We start from the raw sequence: 17838 nt of genomic DNA on the forward strand, positions 1-17838 counted from the left end.
CATTAATTGCTCAAATAATGCAGAGGCATAATTGACCCCTTCCAAAGGATAATAACCACTGAATTCAATGTAATCAATGCTAAATCACTCATCCCTCCCTCCAACTAACAAAATGGACAGAGACAATAATGCATGAAGCATTCAACATAATGATTACTGCTAGTTAGTGTAAATTGAAGCACTATAATCCCAGTATTTATTGCCTACCATCTACTACTTAGGAATCAACAGGCTAATCCAAGTATTTATTATAGATAGTTAGGTACGATTGACTATTCAATGTAAAAAATACGAGCAAAGTATGGAATAAATGAAGTTCTTGGTAACCCAGGGATTTATACAAGAAACATTATGGTTTTAAACTTTTAATTTTAGTAGAGTTCGAAGTTCAAACTTTTTATAGAAAACAAGGTATAATTAAGTGCATTATAACTATTAAAATAAGGTGATGATACATCCCTTTCTCAATCTACTAAAATACAAAAAGTCAAAATCGTCCTCATTAAGGTTCAAACCCATGACTTCTTATATAAAAGAGTCACTTTGTACCACTAAACCACACCACAATGTCATTGGCATATATTGAGGCAAGTTAGTTTTGATTCCGACGGTGAGAATATACGGGGGGTTGTAACTGTATTCATGTTTTTAGACTACATGCATCCAGTTTTATAGGTCATAAATCAGATCATGAGTGAGGACCTCGAGACTAGTTGGATACTTGATGATCAGTGATCACTTTTAAGTCTATTATTCTATATTGTTTCGAGCGCAAGGTGACATAAATTCTATACCTTAATTGGTTGTATTTATCTCAACAGTCAATAGTACTATACCCTAGCTATGTGGCAAAATCTCAATCCAACATTATATTATTATACTACAAGTGGTTATTTTGGAAAATTGTGTAAATCAATGCACTAAAATCGTAATATGTATTGCATTAATTACATTTTCCAAAACTTATATTTCAGCATATTCAATTTTCTACAAATAAGTAAACATACATCAGTCTCAATTTTGACCTTTTCTTCCATCTCCCCAACCATCCACGTCTACCACAGACCAAGCCAGCAAACAATTAAGAGGGAAACTGGCATTAGTCTTCTTGATTCCCAAGTTTTCCAAACAATTGGATCAATTAATTGTACCAAATACATAGTAAAATCATTTTGTAAATCAAGTAATATATATGCATCATCTATCTGTATCGTTTCACTTCATTCTTCCTTACAACAGTACACAGCAGCATACTGAAAAGTGAAAACATGGGAAGACAAAGTAGCATGTTCACAGGAATCATCGTCTTGATGACGATGTTTCTTTCATTTCTGGTATGTTTGTGCAGTTCCACAGACACCATTACCTTCAACCATACTCTCAAAGACGGGGATTTATTAATCTCTAATGATAAATCTTACGCTCTCGGTTTCTTCACTCCCGGAAATTCCACCTCCGCCAAGCGATACGTCGGAATATGGTACCGAAAAATACCAGAAACGGCCGTTTGGGTTGCTAACAGAGACAACCCCGTCAACGGCACATCCGGAATCCTCTTCATCGACAGCACCGGAAATCTTGTCATCCAAGACAACAAAACTAATGTTTCTGTCTGGAACACAAGTCTTTCTTTTCCGGCGACTGGGATAAAAGCTTATTATTCTGTTCAGCTACAAGAAACTGGGAATCTGGTGTTGTATCATGACCACCCAGATAGACGGGAAACTCCATGGCAGAGCTTCGATTATCCCACGGACACATTTCTTCCTTACATGAAATTCAGAGGGGACAAGAAAACTGGGCGGAGCCAGTTTCTTTCGGCGTGGAAGTCCGCGGATGATCCCGGCAGGGGTGAGTATGTGGTGCGATTGGATCTGAAAGGGATTCCTCAGGCGATTATGTACAAGGCGTCGTCCCCTGTCTGGAGACTTGGGCCATGGAATGGCGTTCGGTGGAGCGGCATTCCAGAAATGACTCCAAACATCAACTCCTATTACTACTTGATGCGTAGTATATTTGCAAACAAATAATTCTCGGAGTACGAGTTATCGATCCACAGGGAAGTGGTTGTATCAAGCACTAGTTACTAACTTATTCATTAGAGCTAATCCTAACAATTACTTAGATGATTGATTGGCATAAAAATAAATAAAAAAATAAAACAGAGGTTCAGGATTTTGAAAACAATTAGAGAGAAGTTGAGATTCATGGGATTCAAGTATTTAATCACCTAGTGCCAATTATCGTTTGCAATATTTAGTTTGGAATTAAGATTTGTGTGGGAATGCAAAGTGGAATCGAGTTACTCCCGTAATCTCTATTCCTAGTGAATTTCCACTCCCATGGCTTAAACACCCAATAAGATCAAAGATCAGCATTCAATTATTCCTAATTACTACCATCTCCCGATTGGCAACAATCTAGAATAAACTTCCCCTAATAAGTTCCCCTTTCCCAAGGACCAACCATTAGGTGCAATCGTGTGTGCCCTAATTTATGCCCCAACTCCCATTGGTGACACAAACATGGCTATGAAGCTAGTAACTATGGCCATTAATTACAAGCGTCAAACAATATTATCACGATTGCAACACAAGAATTAAACCCAAATAATAATATATTAAAGAAACTGAGAGCTCAGGCACATAGGTTCATAAACACTTTTACCCAAGAATCTCTAAAGAATTTAGCCAAGCATGACTAAATTATACATAGCAAATATAAATAAAGAATTACAAATCATCAAAAGAGTACAAGAATTAACCAGACGATTTTCCCAAATCTCCCTAGTCTTCTTCTTGCTTTCCAAGACAACTTGTGGCTCTTGATTTCTCTCCTTCTTGTCTCCAAGAATCTCTGAAAATCTCTCTGTCTCGGTCTCGGTCCTCCTCTTCATTAGGGTTGAGGAAGGAGGGATTTTATAGTGGGTACAAAGTTAAGATGAAATAGGAATCTTGTACCAAATTGGACTCAAATTCTAATTCCTATATTTAAATAAAGAAATTGTCGTCTTTAATGATATTTAGAATTTGGAAGATTCCTTGAATTGCTAACTTTTAATATGGAGATATGAGCCTTGAAATCCGCGCAATTGATAATAGGAAAAGAGATCTCGCGCTTGTATTGAATTTCGCCCAGCTGCGCCGCTTTAAGCGTCTGTTTTTATCCCAGAAATAGACGCCTATTCTCTCGACGCGTCGAGAATTTTCTCCACGCGTTGAGACTTCCTGTGCGCGAATTAGTTAGCTACTGGAAAATTTCGACGCGTCGAGCCCTGGGCCCCGAACTCGTCCAAAATTGCTCAAAACTCATCCTTAAACTTCCCTTGCTCATATCTTTGACCTAAAATGGTTCAAAAACACTAACAAACACCGTAAAACATTCAAAACAAGTGTGAACCATAATTAAATGATAATAGCAAGGAAAATATGTATTAAATAAGCAAAATTAAAGAACTTAAATACTGAGATGATTCAAAATAACTATAATAACAAGCAAAGATGTGATAACATCACTACTCCGACAACGACGATAAAGTCACGATGTGGTATGAGAGACGGGACACGTCTATACACTCAGTAGTGATGGTAAATGAGTCTGGGGTGTTCAGTAAGATCATATGGCAGGAAGGGAATGATGGTGTGATGAGATGGGTGGGGATGTGGTACTACCCCAACGACGATTGCGACCGGTACGGCCACTGTGGGGCGTTCGGCGTTTGCGATCCCTTCACTCCTGGGAAGATTGCCTGCAAATGTCTCCCTGGGTTCAAGCCCAAGTCAAGGCGGGATTGGAGCCAAGGGTGCTGGAGAAACGAGACAGAAGTGTGCCATAACGGTGAGGGGTTCTTGAAACTAGAGAACAACAAGCTCCCGAACACTGAAGTGGCGGAAGTGAACAGAACCATTGGGTTGGAGGAATGTGAGGAGCTGTGTTTGAAGAACTGTTCTTGCACGGCATATGCAAGCTCGAATATCAGCGATGGAGGAACTGGATGCATCACTTGGTATGGAGAGTTGATAGATATGAGGGAGTTCACAAGTGGAGGTCAAGATATTTATGTTCGAGTCTCTGCATCTGATTTAGGTATGTTTATTACACCTTCGGGGTTATTGATGCTTTGTGTGAGACTTGAGATTGATACATCGCAAGAGTGAGCAATTCTTTGTTCTAACTCTTGTTCCATTGATCAGGATAGTGATTATTCTCAATGTGTTATGAATTACTTAGCTTTTGGTGAATTTTCTAAGATTAGTGTGCAATTTATTGTAATTGCACATTAAGTGTCATAACCACAATTCTGAGAGACTGACAAAATACTAGTAGACTATTGCTAGATCATTATTCTTTTAAAACAAAGTTCTCTACTTTCAGATCATCAACTTGTAAAGAAATCTAAAGAGCATCATGGGAAAAGGCTCATAGTCTCGGTGATTCTGCCCATTGCTGCTGTGATTCTTGTGCTCTATTGTTTGATCTCTACCAATATCATGAAAGGTATAGCTCTAGCGGAGAGCCCCACACATGAATTTCTTGAAATTTTAGGGTAAATTCATTAGAAAATGGATGTCTTTTAAAGTTAATTATATTGTAGGTAAAACACCACCAAGCAGTGATAATACCAGTTTACAATTGGAGAAATATATGGAAGAAGCTGGCCATGCAGATGTATTAGCCTTTGATCTAAACACCATTAGAGCTGCCACTAATAACTTCTCCGCAGATAACAAACTTGGAGAAGGCGGATTTGGTTCTGTTTACAAGGTAACACTATAACTTTCATCGAATATAGCATTACTTACTGTGAATTGAGCTTATCCTGCTTTGCCCGTTCTTACCCACCCACAATCTACCCACCCAAACCAACTGAGCTTTGTCAGTTCTAATTGCAGGGTATGTTGCAAAATGGACAATTTGTAGCTATCAAAACACTCTCAAGAACATCTCAACAAGGGATAGAAGAATTCAAAAATGAAGTGAAGCTAATTGCCAAACTTCAACACAGAAATCTTGTGAGGCTTTTAGGATGTTGCATTCAACAACAGGAGAAGATGTTGGTTTATGAATATTTGCCTAACAAAGCCCTGGACAGTTTCATCTTCGGTATATATATATAACCTCACCGTTCTATAATTAATTAATGATTGAAGTTCTATAATAATATTACCCTACATGACAATATTTACTTAATGGTACGGTTCTGCAGATAATAGACAAGGGGTGTTGTTAGAGTGGAAAAAGCGCTTTGAAATTATTTTAGGAATTGCTCAAGGGTTGTTATATCTTCATCAAGATTCTAGACTACGAATCGTTCATAGAGATTTGAAAGCTAGTAATATTTTGTTAGATGACTCCATGAACCCGAAAATATCAGATTTTGGAATGGCTAGACTTTTTGAAGAAGAACAAGTCGAAGCAAACACAAATCGAGTAGTTGGAACATAGTAAGTCTTCATTCCCCATTCAATTCACCTGTGTATAGTACCAATAACTATCTTTTATGTCGGTCTATAACATGAAATGTTGTTTTGTCAATTAATTGCAGTGGCTATATGTCGCCTGAATATGCAATGGGAGGTAACTTTTCAATAAAGTCCGATGTGTATAGTTTCGGTGTTTTGATGTTGGAAATTGTTTGTGGGAAGAAGAACAAATACAAGCACAACGAAAACTCTTTGAATTTAATTGGAGATGTAAGTGCATCTCTATACTATACAATTTCAATTTCTTATTAATAACATACATTGTTCTTACAATTTTTTTTTTCTTAAATATTTTGATGTTTGTTACACATTTTCAGGTATGGGATTTGTGGAATGAAGAAAGATTAGTGGAAATAGTGGATCCATCATTAGGGGAGTCGTATGATGGCCGAGAAGTTTTGAGGTGCGTCCATATTGGTTTATTGTGCGTTCAACTATATCCAGATGACAGACCGATTATGTCAGATGTGATTTTCATGTTAAGTAATGATATTGAACTTGCTCGTCCTAAACCACCTGGATTTATATTCAGTCAAGAGAATACAGCTGCTCCATTATCATATTCTACAAGTAACGGTGGAAATCAATCAATTAATACTATGTCAATTATTGAACTAGTAGGTCGTTAAACAATCCTTATACCATGGACCAAGTTTTACAGTGCACTATGAACCCTAGTGCATGTGTATGTGTGTTATGTTGTGAATTTTTGTATTTTCTGTTATGGAATCTGTATTTTATGAGTATGAATTCTGTATTTAAAATAAATTAGTAATTGTGTCTTATGTTATGATTTTTTGTGTCTTTGTGTTGTGAAATTCTATGCCTATGAACACAAAACATGTACCTAAATCATATTTAAAAAATAAGTAAATATATAACATGTATATGCGTCTTTGTATTATAAAATTCTGTAACTTACGAGTATGAATTCTGTACCTCGTAATTTTGATCCAGGATCTATAATACTATGTAGACCTTGATCCATAGCATAATTTATTCTTTCAACCTCAAGATATTTTCCATTCATTCTTCCAAAAGGCTGAACCCCAACCCTAAGGGCCCCCCACACTCCGACCCGACAGAGCATTTGAGAGGATGTAAATCATGGTAACTCAACTGAACATGAACCACAGAGGCTAAACCGGTGCTCAGTGCACACAAGGAACCCCCTCACTTTGAGAGGTAGCTCAACCACAGAGGCTAAACCGGTGCTCACTGCACACAAGGAACCCCCTCACTTTGAGAGGTAGCTCCCACACTACCGCTGGTGAGACTCGATCCCTGGTCATTCTACACGTTTGACTTGATGGACCAACGCATAGCTACACGTTTATACCTTGTTTTTTTTTTTTTTTGAAAATTTTCTGCGGTGCTTCATTAGAAAAATGTTGAAATAATGTCTGGTGGGTGAGTATCCCAGTACATAGTATCAGGTTGCTGATAAGCCGTAGTGGCTAAAGCATGAGCTAAATAATTGTCCGATCTAGAAATATAATTAAAAGAACATGAGTGAAAATAAACGGCAATTTGCCTGCAGCTATCAATGGCATAGCCAACGTAAGAGCGAAACGCAGTGGTTGATGATGTAAGGTAGCGTTGTAGTGTCAAACAATCCGTGTAGATCTCAATATTCTGTTCACCTCGATCCTTTAGCCATGATAAAACTTCCTTACACGCCAAAGCCTCAGCCATAAGTGGTGACGTACAGGCCGGTAGCGGCGCGGTTAGTGCCGAGATATAGGCTCCATCTCCATCTAATAAAACGGCCCCTACAGTTGCATTCCCTGTCTCGTGTAGATATCCCGCATCGACCCTGCATCTTCTCACTGGCGGCACAGAGGATCCGGCGGCGTCGGCAGCACCGCGGCCGGCGGTGGGACTCGCCTGGGCAGCGTGGCGGTTTTCTGTCGGCAGCGTAGCAGTGGCAGTGGCAGCCACGGCTGGGCGGGACTGAGTCCATGCGGTCTTGGCTGCCGCTGCGGCTCTGAGTAGGGACCCCGGGTGTGGTAAAAATGCCTCCCAAACTGCACCATTTCGAGCTTTCCAAATATTGTATAGAATTGATGCTGCATATAACATTCCATCAGAATCTAAAATATTTAGAAGTTCCCCAAACCAAACATGAAAAATATCCGTGACAATATTGGGGATTGTAAGGTTGGATTGATCCCAAATGTTTCTTGCAAAATCACACAAGACTAATGCATGCATTGTATTCTCATGTGATATCCCACACATAGCACAATATGGGTTCACCTCCACCCTCTTTAAAAGCAAGTTCGTAGTTGTAGGCAAAATATCACAAATAGCTCTCCAGAGGAACATTTTCCACTTTGGTGGAATTTTTAGTCTCCATAAAGCTAACCAATTAGTAAAGGGGCCTTGATTATTCTCATAATCTCCCACCAATCGTCTGTACCCGCTTTTCACAGAATATAATCCTCTCGGGTCCCCGTACCAATACCATGCATCATTATAATCCCGGGATACAGGTACTCTCATAATTCTCTCGACATCCGTAGGTTGAAATAAATCTGATAAAATTTCATTATCCCATGTACCAGTTTGTTGATCTATTAGCCCCACTACTCTGGCCTCTCGTAACTGTATAGGCATCTCTGTTTGTATCATAGGGTCCTGGTCATCCAGTAACCATGGATGGGTCCATATAGATGTAGTTTCCCCATTCCCAATTCTTCGTCTGACCCCACTACAAATTATGCTCTTTGATGCCATTATACTCCGCCAACAAAAACTGGGATTATTTCCTACCTGCGCATCAAAGAAAGTATCCCTGGGAAAATATCGGCTTTTGTAAACACGAGCTACTAAGGAATCAGGCTTAGTGAGCATTCGCCATGCCTGTTTCCCCAACATAGCTAGATTAAATGCACGTAGGTCCTTAAAACCCAATCCACCATACTTCTTAGGAACACATAGCTTGTCCCAAGCCTTCCAGTGAACTCGGTTGTCCGTCCCAGAACCCCACCAATATCTATTCATCGTTCTTTCTATAGCCGTGCATACTGATATAGGTAGCAAAAAAACACTCATTGAGAAGGTAGGCATAGATTGTGCCACACTTTTCAACAGTATTTCTTTCCCTGCCTGAGACAATAGCCTTTTATTCCACGACCCAATTCTTTGGCGTATTTTATCCTCAATATATGCAAAAGCTGCCTTTTTATTCCTACCCACAAACGAAGGTAGACCCAAATACTTGCCAAAGTTTGGTGCCTGCTCCACCCCCAAAACTTGGGCCACACTTTCCCTATCCACATTACTCGTATTCCTGCTATAACAAATACTCAACTTGTGGTAGTTAACCACCTGTCCCGATAGATCCTAATATACAGTCAGGCATTTCTTTATCTCATTAGCCTCTTCCACATTAGCCTTAAAGAATAAAAGGCTATCGTCCGCAAAAAACAAATGAGAAATCTGAGGGGCACCTCTTGCTACCCTACATCCATGAATTAATCCCGCTCTGTTAGCCTGTTGTAGTAACAACGAGAGTCCCTCTGCACAGATAATAAACAAATATGGGGATAGCGGGTCTCCCTGTCTCAAACCACGCGTGGGTATTATTGGGTCACTCCTTGAGCCATTTATCAGAATACTATAGGAGACTGTGGTCACACATTTCATAATCAAATCAACCCATCTATCATGGAAACCCAATGCCATCATCATATTACGGAGAAAAGGCCACTCCATTCGATCATACGCCTTAGCCATATCCAGCTTAAGTGCACCCCAGCCCCTCAATCCACACTGTTTTCGATTCAGAAAGTGCCCCACTTCTGCAGCTAATAGAATATTATCTGTTATCAATCTATCTGGGATAAAAGCACTCTGTGTCTCAGATATTATTCCTTCCATCAAAGGCTTCATTCTATTAGCCATCATTTTAGCTATTATTCTGTAAATGACATTGCTAAGTGCTATAGGGCGCAAATCAGTTACTAACTCTGGATTACTCTTTTTAGGGATCAACACAATATCTGTCTCATTCAAGCCAGACGAGAGGTCACCTGATTCAAGACAGTTTAGCACAAAACTCGCAACATCCCCTCCTACCACATCCCAGAAATGCTGATAAAAACCCGGATTCATTCCATCCGGTCCTGGTGCTTTATCCGGATACATTGCAAACAATGCATCCTTTACTTCCTCCAGATTAAATGGCCGTAATAGTGAGTCATTCTGCGCCTGTGATACCCTGGGTTCTATCCTCCCAAAAAAATCATCTCCAGTTCCCGGACCCCCAGAGCTGAAAATATTCTTAAAATAGTCCAGAATGATATCTCTCATGGGATCCCCCTCCAACCAATCCCCATTGTCATTCATTAATCTAAGTAAAGTATTCTTTTTCTTTCGGTGAGAGGCATACCTGTGAAAGAATTTGGTATTGGCGTCAGCTTCCTTGAGCCAGTGCTGCTTGGCCCTCTGCCTCCAGTATGCATCCTCCTGGGCCTCAGTGCGACTCAGAAGTTGCTCTATTCGCTGAAACTCGACAAGAGAGGCCGAGTCAGTGCATCCTCTCAAACGTTGTTGATCCCGTTTCAGCTGCACAATCTGTTTCCCATACTTATGGAACCGATCCCCACCCCATCGTGTTAACCGGTTTCCACAGTATTGAACACAACCCTGTAAACCCTGCCCTCTCCCTTCCTGCCACGCCTGCTCCACCACACCCCTACATCCCTCATCATATAACCATGCCATCTCAAACCTAAAACCCCTTCTTCTAACCCCATCCCTCCCTACCTCCTCCTGAACTGTGAAAAAAATGGCTGAATGATCTGACTTCCTGGTTCTCAAATTCATAACCTTTACATGGGGAATTATATTGCGCCACTCGTTCGTTACTAGGACCTTATCAAGTCTCTCCTCAATCCAGTTTGCAGTCCCTTTCCCCTTCTCCCAGGTATATGGGTATCCAATCATTGGCAACTGGGCCAATCCACAATCCTCAATCGTCTCCCCAAAACCTCGAAGAAGGCTATTCGGATGTGGATTTCCCCCTCTCTTCTCATACTGGTATAGCAAATCATTAAAATCCCCCACCACCACCCACGGGAGATTCGATTTTGCCGCCAACATTCTCAACAAATCCCATGATTCAGCACGCCTATTACGGTCCGAATAACCATAGTAACACGTCATTCTCCAGGCCGGATGACCTGTCATAGTTACCTCAATATCAACGTAGTTTCTTGAGTAACTAAGGAGTCTCGCCGTATTATTCTTCTTCCACAATAACGCTAATCCACCACTCAAACCATCATTGTCAACATAAAATAAGCCTTCGAAACCAATCGTAACACGAAGACGCTCAGCATGATCTCGCGCTACCTTAGTTTCTATTAGAAATACAAAGTCGGGTTGCTTTTTGGACACCATGTCCACCACCTCTCGAACTGTCCGTGGATTACCCAAGCCACGGCAGTTCCAACTCAGCGTACTCATTGGGTTGGGCGGGTCTGTGATCCAGAACCCGCCGTAAACAAGTTTTTTGAGCCATCCACCATCGTCACATCTGTACCATCCCCTCCATTCTCACGGCGGCGCTTGGCCACTGCCACCACTACCTCTTCGGTCTCGGACCTCTCGGCCTCCTCAACCGGGCTACTCCGTACCACCGGTCGGCGGCTCGGATTCCCATGCATCGGAAAGTCCTTCGGCTTTCCACCGAGAGGAACCAACCAAGGGTCCCCTATCTCCCGTGGCCCTCGGTTTCCTCCCACTCGTAGTTCCGCAGAGTACGGATACTGTTCCACCGGTATTCTTGCTTCCCGAGCCTTTATACAAAACTTATAGGAGTGACCCAGCATACCACAACAGAAACAGAAAGTGTGCAGCCTCTCATACCTGAAGTTAACCCAACATGTTGTCCTATCCCTCTTCAGCAATTTCATCCTTCTCTTAATCGGTTTATCAACCGGTATAGACACCCGAATACGATAATACGTGATCCAAGGCTCCCCAATAAACCTCTCGTCCAGTTTGACAAAAGTTCCAATAAAATTCCCAACCTGCTCAAGAATCGGGATCCCCGTGTATCCCATCGGTAAATCATGCACTTGTACCCAGAGATCAATCGTATCCAGCACAACATCAATCGGCATCACACCATCCGGAACCCTCTTGCAAACTAACGAATGATTGTTAAACGACCACGGCCCCTCTTCCAGCACATACTCCACATCCGTCTCATGATAAAAAACAAAGAGGAACAGATTCGGTTGAATTTCCGAAACCTGAACCCCTCGTACCGGTTGCCAAACGGATGCCATGACTTGCCGCATATACTCTGCCTTAATGATTTTGTTCGTCAGAAAACGGCCCACAACGCCCCACGTCTGCTCCGTCACCGCCTGGCCACCGCCTTCGGCCATCCAGTTTACAATTGGAGAAATATATGGAAGAAGCTGGCCATGCAGATGTATTAGCCTTTGATCTAAACACCATTAGAGCTGCCACTAATAACTTCTCCGCAGATAACAAACTTGGAGAAGGCGGATTTGGTTCTGTTTACAAGGTAACACTATAACTTTCATCGAATATAGCATTACTTACTGTGAATTGAGCTTATCCTGCTTTGCCCGTTCTTACCCACCCACAATCTACCCACCCAAACCAACTGAGCTTTGTCAGTTCTAATTGCAGGGTATGTTGCAAAATGGACAATTTGTAGCTATCAAAACACTCTCAAGAACATCTCAACAAGGGATAGAAGAATTCAAAAATGAAGTGAAGCTAATTGCCAAACTTCAACACAGAAATCTTGTGAGGCTTTTAGGATGTTGCATTCAACAACAGGAGAAGATGTTGGTTTATGAATATTTGCCTAACAAAGCCCTGGACAGTTTCATCTTCGGTATATATATAACCTCACCGTTCTATAATTAATTAATGATTGAAGTTCTATAATAATATTACCCTACATGACAATATTTACTTAATGGTACGGTTCTGCAGATAATAGACAAGGGGTGTTGTTAGAGTGGAAAAAGCGCTTTGAAATTATTTTAGGAATTGCTCAAGGGTTGTTATATCTTCATCAAGATTCTAGACTACGAATCGTTCATAGAGATTTGAAAGCCAGTAATGTTTTGTTAGATGACTCCATGAACTCGAAAATATCAGATTTTGGAATGGCTAGACTTTTTGAAGAAGAACAAGCGGAAGCAAACACAAATCGAGTAGTTGGAACATAGTAAGTGTTGCATTCGCCCTTCAATTCACTTATATGTGTACCAATAACTAACTTTTATGCCGGGCTATAACATGAAATGTTGTTTTGTCAATTAATTGCAGTGGCTATATGTCGCCTGAATATGCAATGGGAGGTAACTTTTTAGTAAAGTCTGATGTGTATAGTTTCGGTGTTTTGCTGTTGGAAATTGTGAGCGGAAAGAAGAACAAACACAAGTACAAGGAAACCTCATTGAATTTAATAGGAGATGTAAGTGTATCTCTGTGCAACTATACACTTCCCTTACACACACAGAGACAGTATTCTAACCAAAGAGTGAAGAAAACATTAATGAATGCATGTTTGTTACACACTTTCAGGTATGGGATTTCTGGAATGAAGAAAGAGCTCTGGAAATTGTCGATCCATTATTAGGGGAGTCGTATGATGATCAAGAAGTTTTGAGGTGCATCCATGTAGGTTTATTGTGCGTTCAACTATATCCAAATGACAGACCAACCATGTCAGAAGTGATTTTCATGTTAAGTAATGGTATAGAACTCTCACGTCCAAATCGACCAGGATTTGTATTAAATCAAGGGAATAATGCAGCTCCATTATCATATTCTATAAGTGATGGTGGAAATCAATCAAGTAGTAGTATGTCAATTACTGAACTCGTTGGTCGTTAAATAGCAACATGCATGTTAATATAAGTTTGAAATTCAAACGTGTATATTAATATAGCTTAGGATATATTACATAGTTATTGAATTTAGCCAATAGAAGTTGCTATGAGTTTTAATTTCCTTGTCTTCCAAAAAATATATATATCTTAGGATAAGCATGCATGATGTTAGTTATATATTGAAGTTTTCTCATCAACTTCTTTTAATTTGTAATTTATGTAAAGCCTATCTTGTAATGATATTATCATTGTAAAATATAATGGGAATTATAATCCAACACTAAATATCTTTTTGTAAAAGATTTTTTTTTTTAAAGAATAGTTCCATTATATTTCTATTATTTTATTTTATTTATTTAGACATTTGAAAATAATGTTAATATTAATTGTGGATGTTGATATAATTCTGTGACTTTAATGTGTTATATTTCTCATTATTAGATACGTAAATACCATATTAACTTAGTATAATCTATGAAAATAAGTAATTATTTTAGTATTATTATACGCATCATTATGTATGAATCATATTGCAAATATATTTAGCATACTGAAAACTTTAATTACATACATGATTGTAAATTTATTTGATAAACAATGTGTAATGGTGAGAGGGACAAATGTATTTATTCAAGTGATGAATTAGTAAATGAACAAAGGAAAAGATCAATTCAAGTGATGAATTAGTAAAAAAGAAATTTTTTTAGAACTTACAAGTTACAAGTAATATAATTGAATTTAATGGTAAGGGGTACTATAAATAATCCAAACTTATAAAATTAAGGCTGAATCAACGATTTGGTCCCTCAGTTATTTGCGATTTGTCAATGTTGCCCCTCAATCGCGTATTCATTGATTTAGTCCCCGAAAATAATTGTTTTTCGTCAATTTAGTCCCTATGGCCGTATTCCGTCAAGACTCCGGCGAGAGCTCCGATTTGCCCTGGGCATTTTGGTCTTTTCACGCCTTCTTCTTCATTAACTCTGACCAAGCTTCGCCGGAGAAACTCAAGCTCGCCGGAGGGAAGGTTCGTCGCTGCTGACTTGCTGCTTCTCGTTGCGATTAGACGAGAAGGATGGACCACGGCCCGTAGCTGTTGTTCTTGTTTGCCGTAAAATCTTGAGTTTTGACGATAGTTTCTCTTGTCAAAAAAATAAAAATGTTTTATCCATTAAGTTCGTGTTCTTTCCTAACATCAACTTGCTTAACTTGAATGAGTTTGTTTCATTTACCAATAATAATAAACACAATAATATCTATCAATCAAACCCCTACCAAGGCTCTGTTTGGCAAACCTAGCTGAAAAGCTATAAGCTAGGAGCTGATAGCTGAAAAGGAGCTGAAAGTTGAAAAGCTATAAGCTCGGAGCTGAAAATTGAAGAGTTGTTAAGCTAGCTGTTATGATTGAAAGTGTTTGGTAAAATTAGCTTTTTGATAAGCTGATAAATGTAAAAAGACTAAAAAGGACATCTTTATAAAATTTAAATTAATTTGTTTACATATTAAAATTTAACATTTCGTCTTCCAAAAAAAGTAAACACTTTTTAAAATAAAACTATTAGCATGATCATGATCTAGCATCCCATAATGAAGTAGCAATATTGTTGCGAATCTCCTTCATCTCCATAGAGGTGTGACTTAAATTTTCTTTGATGGAGGTATTACTACTTTGAATTTGAGATATTAGAGGTGTGACTTAAATTTTCGTTGATGGCTCTTGTTCAATTTGAGATTGAAGCCATATTGCTAATTTTAAAATAACATTAATAATAATAATAATAATAATAATAATAATAATAATAATAATAATAATAATAATAATAATAATAATAATAATAATAACAACAACAACAACAATAGCAACAACAACAACAACAACAACAACAACAACAATAATAATAATAATAATAATAATAATAATAATAATAATAATAATAATAATAATAATAATAATAATAATAATAATAAGCTAAAGTTTCAACATAATTGTTTAGCAGGAAACAAGACTAAGGAAGGGATTGACGTGAAAGTTGGGATAGGGGAAGAGAAAGGGTTTTAATTCATAAGGTTAAAACATGTCATTACTTTAAAATAATAAGGGTAAAGATGGAAAAAAAGTTAGGAAGTTAGGAGCTTATTTTGAAACGCTACCTAAAGTAGCGTTCCAAAATAAGCTCTTATTTTAAGCTAGGAGCTTGTTTTGGGAACATTACCAAACAGAGCTTATAGCTTATTAGTAGCTTAAAATAAGCTATAAGCTCCTAGCTTAGCGTTGCCAAACAGAGCCCAAGTCTTCATCCTCAAGATATTTTGCAGACAATATTATCTATGTAGTAAATGGCCAACTTCGATCATCTGCAAATTCATCTAATGTAATCAATGCTGCAACTTGCGCATAAACTAATCAATATATTCATTCTCACCGTACCCCCAACCTCCGAAATAGACAGATCTGAGACTTGAGAGGAGGAAACATCGGGATGTTGGACTTGGCCTTCCAAGACTACGTCCAACAACTATTATTATAATACTAAATTCAAGAAGATCAAACACTTATCATTATGTCAAAAATTGTAAGAAGTGCAATTTTATTTTTATATACTTGCTTAACAATTAACGTCACAATTTTAGTTTCCAATACTTACATAACAATTAGGACCAAATTTTAAAGACAAAATGTTGTTTTTGGCTCTTCACGTCTTCGCCCAACAATCCATTCAGACCAGACGAGGCAGAAGCAATAGGCGTTCGTGAAGCGTTGAAATGGCTAAAGGAATTGAGGCTAGACTTGGTGCAAGTTGAAAGTGACTACCTAAAGGTGATCAATAGCATCCAGAACCACAGTTTGATAACATCTATTGATTTGATCATCAATGACATTAAGGATATAGCTAGAGACTTTTGTAATTTCAGTTTTGCGTTTGTCAAATGGTCCGCGAACAAGATCATATCGCCCATATGTTAGCTAGAAAAGCCTTGAACAAGTCTAACTATCTGGACTGTGTCTCAGTCCCTTTTTCCTCTTTGGTTCATGTACTTAACTCATACTACTATTAATCTAATATATGTATGGTATATATTATGACAGATGAGCAAATGCAAAGGGTGAAAACAGTAACACTTAGGATGCTAACCTTAACTTGCTCTTGAACTTGTGACGATACCACTTGCTACATCTTACCATTAAGTCAAAAAAGTTATAACTAATAGCGAAGACACATCTTTATTTCTTTATATGCCTACTGCTACATTTTCAAAAAATAGAGTGCTGGACTTAGCCCTTCACTAACCTCCGCTCTCAACAATCCCTTAGCCACTAATTGTTGGAATTAACCATGAAAAAGTCATATTGTGCATGTCCTATGTTGGAAGATAAAAATAGCATAGGGCTATTTTTGTCTAATCCTCTTATGCTTTAACCGCTTCATATATAGTCTTTTGTCTTCTCTGTAATACACACACTTTATCAGAATAACAATCAATCTTCTTTTTCTTCATTCTGCTCCATCTCTGCTTCTCCGATGTAGTCCATATTCCAACATGGTATCAGAGCGGCGGGAGCTCATCCACGCTGCTGCATTTTCCGGTGCCGGAGAAGTCGATGAAGCGAAGCGACGCCGACACCTGAATAGTCCCTGTGCAATCCTAGTTAATCCGCAGAGGATGATTCTGATCCATCCGCAGAGGATGATTCCAATCCATCCGCAGAGGATGCGTAGTAACGATGCCGGTGCTCGATCACCAGTTAGATCAGCATCGTCAATGATTTCGCAGGGGAATCTGAGTTCGGAGCAGCAGATGCCCGTAGCCGATACGTAGCGGAAGGCGATTTTTAGCGTTGAGAGGTTTTCGTTGTCCGGTAAAGCTAGGAAGCCGAACAATGAAATCGACGTGAATTTCTCGGAAAATTCAATGTCTCTGGCTGTCTCTGCGACGTCTGATCGTGCTCCGTCAACGTCGAAGAGCTCAAGCGCCGCACATCGCAAGTCAAGAGAGGTTGCGAATGAGATCTGGAGATCTTTGGATCTGCAGGAAGAGGATTTCGTAACCGACAATTCAAATTATTATTTCCATTGCAGTTTCAGCAGAGAGACGACTCCAACTAGCGATCAGCATCGCGGAGACACAGAGGCGGAAATAGAATCTGCCGCTGAATCGAAGTTAGCTGAAAATAGAGCGTTTGGTGAGGAGGTGTCTAAGCCAGAATCTGGTAATCCTTCTAATCTAGCATCTACGTCTTTTTGTAAGGCTATTGAGGGGGTTAGACATGCTGATTGTGTTGAGATTAGTGAACAATTGCTAGATACACCAACTGTTTGTAAAAATGCATTAGTGAGCCTGAATCCCAGGAATGCTGGGTTGGACACTAAAAAAGGTGCGGTGAACGTGGTCGTGGGAGGCTATTGGAGGCGAGGTGGTTCGCTCGTCGTGATAGCGATCGTCTTCATTGGATGTCTATCTGC

At 39.2% G+C, this 17838-nt stretch overlaps 1 protein-coding gene across 1 annotated transcript; it reads left to right on the forward strand.

Annotated features, from left to right (window-relative positions):
• The first annotated feature begins 1153 nt into the window (after positions 1–1153).
• On the forward strand, positions 1154–13675 carry LOC109164974 (G-type lectin S-receptor-like serine/threonine-protein kinase At1g11410). The gene is made up of 8 exons (XM_019313547.1): positions 1154–1992; positions 3511–4086; positions 4375–4497; positions 4595–4764; positions 4893–5103; positions 5207–5444; positions 12810–12957; positions 13068–13675. The coding sequence occupies exons 1-8, from the start codon at positions 1269–1271 to the stop codon at positions 13377–13379; spliced, it is 2502 nt and encodes an 833-aa protein (XP_019169092.1). The 5' UTR covers positions 1154–1268; the 3' UTR covers positions 13380–13675.
• The last annotated feature ends 4163 nt before the right edge of the window (positions 13676–17838 follow it).

This window comes from Ipomoea nil, unplaced genomic scaffold, assembly GCF_001879475.1.
Source record: "Ipomoea nil cultivar Tokyo-kokei standard unplaced genomic scaffold, Asagao_1.1 scaffold3069, whole genome shotgun sequence".
Lineage (NCBI taxonomy): Eukaryota > Viridiplantae > Streptophyta > Magnoliopsida > Solanales > Convolvulaceae > Ipomoea > Ipomoea nil.

Coding starts and splice junctions, on each gene's coding strand:
- LOC109164974 (XM_019313547.1), top strand. CDS start 1,269: ATGGGAAGACAAAGTAGCATGTTCACAGGAATCATCGTCTTGATGACG. Junction 1,993..3,510: donor GACTCCAAACATCAACTCCT/ATTACTACTTGA, acceptor AGATGTGATAAC/ATCACTACTCCGACAACGAC. Junction 5,445..12,809: donor AATCGAGTAGTTGGAACATA/GTAAGTCTTCAT, acceptor AATTAATTGCAG/TGGCTATATGTCGCCTGAAT.